General features: G+C 34.6%; 1 protein-coding gene across 1 annotated transcript; it reads left to right on the top strand.

Moving 5' to 3' along the window:
• Positions 1-1,501: 1,501 nt before the first annotated feature.
• LOC132049051 (myosin-11-like) lies at positions 1,502-5,237 on the top strand. The gene is made up of 8 exons (XM_059439719.1): positions 1,502-1,524; positions 3,129-3,224; positions 3,322-3,421; positions 3,499-3,555; positions 4,079-4,135; positions 4,222-4,302; positions 4,535-4,617; positions 4,726-5,237. The coding sequence occupies exons 1-8, from the start codon at positions 1,502-1,504 to the stop codon at positions 4,895-4,897; spliced, it is 669 nt and encodes a 222-aa protein (XP_059295702.1). The 3' UTR covers positions 4,898-5,237.
• The last annotated feature ends 229 nt before the right edge of the window (positions 5,238-5,466 follow it).

Below are 5,466 nucleotides of genomic sequence, written 5' to 3'. Positions count from 1 at the left end.
TATTGGGTTTTAAAATTCAAAACTAATATTCAACTATGTTGGTTTCGGGTACATTAGCCTTTTGATGACCTTATGTTGAAATTGACACAACTTTATAAGATTAGACCAGTGGTCTGAAATTAGAAAATGGCCACCTAGTCCGAAGTTCAAAATTCAAAACAAATATTCAGATCGATCACTTGTCTAATCTTTTAAGAAATAGACAACTATTAGATATAGGCTACAAAATTGGCCACCTAATGCAAAATAAAAAATATTGAAAATTACCGAAATATAAACCACTTTGTCCATTACTCCAGAAATCCATCTCATACACAACTCTATTTTATTTTTAGTTTTTGATTTTGTGTCATTAGTTAAGTTAATCCCACCGTTACAGCCGTTTAGCATATACCATAATATCATAATTAATATAGTAACTTATACCCAATGAATGAACCACTTTAGGGACTTAACCGCAAATAAACAAAAAAGAAATAACAATACTTAAGAGGCTATTTCAACAGGCAAAGCATAATTAAACTTAACACCTATTATTCCTTAAGCCAAAATGTAACAAATTTTCTTTTTGATGATCGAAATGAAACTAGAATTTTTCTCGAATCTCACACTTAATGAAGTCTCTAACTAGATTAAGACAACCTCCTAATAACACCACGAAAGTACCGCTAAAGATCAAAAAAAAAAAAGCCATCTCGAAAACTGTAAGAACCATATCAAATATAAGAAAGGCTTATGGCATTGCTAAGTCACTTCCAACGTATGAAAGGCTGATGGCATTTCCTTTTTTTTTTTTTCTTTTCTTTTTACATAAGACATTTGCCAGCTTCTACCATCGATACATGACCTTAGACAGACATTGTGGAAGACTCAGACAGATGTATGTTGGAGGTAGTCTCGCTTACTTTTCGTCCTAGTAGTCGAGTTTGCTCATTCGTTATTGCAACTGATTTATAAGAGGGTCTTGTAATTCGAGTATCTTATTTATGTATGATAGCTACCGTTTATCATGACTATCTCTTTTGTTTCCTTTCATTTTCATATTGTTTTGTTACGCTGTCCTTATCCGACCCTTTGTCTTTGTTCTCTTTTCGAGCGAAGTGCCTTTCTTAATGTACCTCCTCACCTTTTGGTGCAGTCACATACATCTACTCCTCCCGTACCCCACATTTGGGGAATTTACCGGGTATGTTGTTGTTGTTGTTGGCTTAATACATAGACAACCCTCAAACTCAACAAATTTCATTTTGATACTTGAACTACCGTTGTTCCAATTAAACACTTGAATGTATTATGTAAGTGTATTCATTAGACACTTTCTAAAAATTTCAATTAGTTCTTTTTTGTGTTCTCAATTGCCCATAATGTTGAAATTTAACCACTTAAAATATGGTACCTTACTTAATTATACGAATTAGTCTCAACAAGCCGTAAAACCTTGGGCATGTTTCAGTTGAGGATATAACAACAACAACAACAACATACCTAGTGTATTCCACAAATGGGGTCTGGGGAGGGTAAAGTGTACGTAGACCTTACCCCTACCTTGAGAGGTAGGTAGGCTATTTTAAATGGTTAACTTATCTATGTACTGGCACCGAGAACATGCACAAAATATGAACCGGAATTGTCTACTGGTGAATAATTTATCATGTTTTCGACGCTCAATTTAATAAGCCATAATAGCCACTAAATGAAATTTGAGGGACCTATGTGTTAAGCCTTTTTCTTTTATTGATAACCAAGAAATAGTAACACTATGCCTGTACAAGGATATTAATTGGAAGAAATCATCGGTACCAAGGAAATATTCAAGTATTGGGACAAATAATGGCTGAAGCACGAAAAATCACTTAATCTACAGCTTGTTCCAATTAACACTAGAACACATGATGAAGTGTTCCTATTAAACACTTCCAGTTCATATTTTGCGAGTGTTCTCAATTGCACATTACGTAGACAAGTTAATCACTTAAAATATGACAACTCATTTAATTATACGAATTAGTCTCAATAAGCCGTAAAACCTCAGGCATGCTTCAATTGAGGATGATGTGTATAATTAAAAGAGATGACATATTTAAGTGGTTAACTTATCTACGTAACGTGCAATTGAGAACAAGCGCAAAATATGAGTTGGAAGTGTTTAATAGCAACACTTTATCATGTATTCAAGTGCTCAATTGGAACAAGTCATAATTTTGAGTGTCTAAATAAAATTTGTTGGCAAGTTCGAAGGGTCTATGTGTTAAGTCTTTTTCCTTTTTTTGATAACTAAGAAACTCATAGTTACCAGCTCAAAGTCGGTGTTTAAATAGCAGATTTGTTTACAGGAACTCGTGGCACACATCCGTTTTACTACCTTTACGTCTTTTGGCTTATTTTTGTTATTTTGGCTTAAAAATAAGTACTTAAAACACTTTTTATCTTACTTAAACACTATAAAAATACTTAAAAGCTATTCTAGCTTAAAAGCACCTCAAATAAGCCAATCCAAACAGGCTTTATGTCTCTGCCGAGGATATTAATATGACGAAATCATAGCTACAAATGTCAACACACCAAGGGAAATATTCAAGTATTGAGGCCAGATTATATCTGAAGCACAAAAAAGCACTAATAAGAAGAAAAACAAATTCAAAGTAGTTTTCTTGTTGATTGAACTAAAGCTATGCGATCCAACTTAAGTGATTCCGCAAAGAAATGGTGTTGGGTAGCTCTCATCATTTCCTTTACAAAAGTGGCTAACATGATATAGGATATGAGATGCATTTTGTAACTTGAATTACAACTCACCTGTGGTTACTAGTTCTCTTTTGAATATATTTATGGAACTCTAATCACATTGATAAGCTGTCAGTTTAATGTTCAGCATAGTTAATTAATAGAAAGTTACTTTCATGTAATTTAAATAATATATTCTAGCTGAAGGAAGAACGGCCCAACTACTCTGAATAGTGTGATTGTCTGTTAAGTAATTGATGCATTGAGGCAGAAGAGTCTAAATATAATAAAGTCATAAATTTATGAAAAGAAGTGATATATTGGTTACCTCATGATAGGACATTTAGACTTGGGATAAATTCTGCCTTGTGAACAATTACTCTCATTGCCTTCTTCCTGAGTAGGGTTATTTTGTTTCTTGTATTTCTGGTGCCTCCATTTCTTGTGCGCAAAGTATTTACCCAAGTCTTTTCTTTCATCAATGTCCAATTATTTAACAGGTCTGTTGTCAAGGGGCATCTCATAATATCTTTATAACTTGAAGATTCAACAATATACTAAACCTTATTATTCTTTATCTGTTCCTCCTTGCTGTAGCCTTTTGCTGAGAAGAGAATGCTGTTCATTTAACAACGGTGAATATGTCAAAACTGGCGTGGCGGAACTGGAACACTGGTGCTACAAAGCAACTGATGAGGTACCTTGGTCTCCTGCCACTTGTTAAACATTATTCACCGAGTCTTTTGTTCTCACTGATGAAGGGAACTTGTTCAGTATGCAGGATTAGCTTGGGAGGAGCTCAAGCATACAAGGCAGGCAATCGGATTTTTGGTAATGCATCTTATAATTTGGATTAAAGATAAAACTGAATATATAAACTGAAAAGTACAGGCAAAGGACATGTCCTCTAGTGCATATTTTTTGGGAAAAGAAAACAACAGCAGGATTTTGCTTAGTAACATAACATAGAAGGAAATCAGAGTTGCAAATTTCTGTCCTTGCCCTGTGTTAACAAAAATCTTTCCGTACTTATTCCTATGCAATGTGATCATGATTGAAGATATGTGTCTCAAAATTTGAGTGCACAAACCTAAAAACTGCAGTTCCGAAGAATTTGGAATGAGCTTTGTCCATATTTCATCGAGAAATTGACATAAATAGCCGTCCATAAAATAATAACCAGCAAATGTATTGTTTTTGTATATTAAAGTATAATATACATAAAATATACATTTTTGATACATAATAGTGTATATTTTCTGCATATTTGGCTAGAGAACGTAATTATTTTGGCACACCGGAAATGTGTAACTTGCCCTTAATCCTTAATGGTGCTCCTTTTGGACTATACTAGGTCATACACCAGAAGCCAAAGAAGACATTGGATGAAATAAGTCATGATCTATTTCCTGTAAGTACTGGACTACTACATATTCGGAAGGCTATCTCTTGCGCCCATACATGACCATTTTTCATTAAGCTGTAAATCATGAACAGGTGCTTAGCATTCAACAATTTTACAGAATCAGCACAATGTATTGGGACGACAAATATGGGACGCATAGCCTTTCACCAGATGTAAGCCATAACTTTTGTCCAGCAAAAATTCTAGATTTTATTTTGATCCCATATAATCTATAAATTTGACGTTCCTTTGCGTCATGTAGTGCATATTGATTTTATGGCCATTCTCAAGTTAGTTACAACAATTTCTCAATAGTATGTCCTCATGCATCTTTGATTGCCCAAAATCTTCTTACTTTTGTCCTTCTGCTAGAAATTTGAGTAGAGTTTATCAATTATTTGACAGGTTATATCCAATATGCGTGTATTAATGACTGAAGACTCTAACAATGCAGTCAGCAATTCTTTTTTGCTTGACGATGATTCGAGGTTGGATATGAAATTCTATTATCTTAAACTTGCCACTCCCTTTCTGTGGACACTCCCTTAGAATGTAATTCCGCTTATCACTGATAGCCCTTGTTGGTCATGGTGCAGTATACCGTTCTCAATTGATGACCTCTTTAAATCAATGGATCAGATTGATATTGCAGACATTGAGCCACCCCAACTTATTCGAGAAAATTCAGGCTTCAGTTTCTTATTGCCACGTGCAGCTAATCGATCTCAATCAGACTTCAGTCCTATGAACTTGCAGCCACATCTTTGATTCGTGTGAGCATGGAGGAGTATGAATGCGTTGATCAGCTCAGGCTTACAAAAGGAACAGAAGCGCCAGTAATTGCGTGCAGCCATTGGGGTGTACTATGAGGGCGGCAGAAGAACTTTACATATTGTTGAACAATTTTTGAAAAATACATATCTATACTAAATTTGTGTCCACTGCCGCAAAGTAAGAGTGGATGCAGTGATACCTCCATATTAGTAAGAGAAATCTACCCGTAATGCATGAACCAGTGCCCGTTGCTTTTGTACTAATCAACTATATGAAATACAGAATAGAAGATCTTCAATCTTCATGCTTATGTATGTTTGGAACATTTTGAGGGGAGTTTTGAGTTGTTGATTTTTTTCCAACTTTCATATCAATTATGGAGAGAGATTGAAATGTCTTGTCATGCATAGTGGCACGAATTATTGCTTAAAATAAAGGCTATCTATCAATCTTTTTTTTTTTTTTTTTTTTTTCCAGCAGGTCTGCAATCTTCACACGAGTACTTTTGTGATAATGTTTGTTTCGATGAAAGGCTGGTGTAAAACCATTCTCCATATACCTCA

The sequence above is a fragment of the Lycium ferocissimum genome, chromosome 3 (assembly GCF_029784015.1).
Source record: "Lycium ferocissimum isolate CSIRO_LF1 chromosome 3, AGI_CSIRO_Lferr_CH_V1, whole genome shotgun sequence".
Lineage (NCBI taxonomy): Eukaryota > Viridiplantae > Streptophyta > Magnoliopsida > Solanales > Solanaceae > Lycium > Lycium ferocissimum.
This window is presented reverse-complemented; position numbering and strand designations above follow the sequence as displayed.

What these genes read in the sequence shown, in the direction of transcription:
- LOC132049051 (XM_059439719.1), top strand. Translation starts at nt 1,502, where the DNA reads ATGGGGTCTGGGGAGGGTAAAGT. An exon ending in GGCAGGCAATCGGATTTTTG is followed by an intron (nt 3,556 to 4,078) that starts GTAATGCATCTT and finishes GGACTATACTAG; the next exon opens with GTCATACACCAGAAGCCAAA. An exon ending in TTGCTTGACGATGATTCGAG is followed by an intron (nt 4,618 to 4,725) that starts GTTGGATATGAA and finishes GTCATGGTGCAG; the next exon opens with TATACCGTTCTCAATTGATG.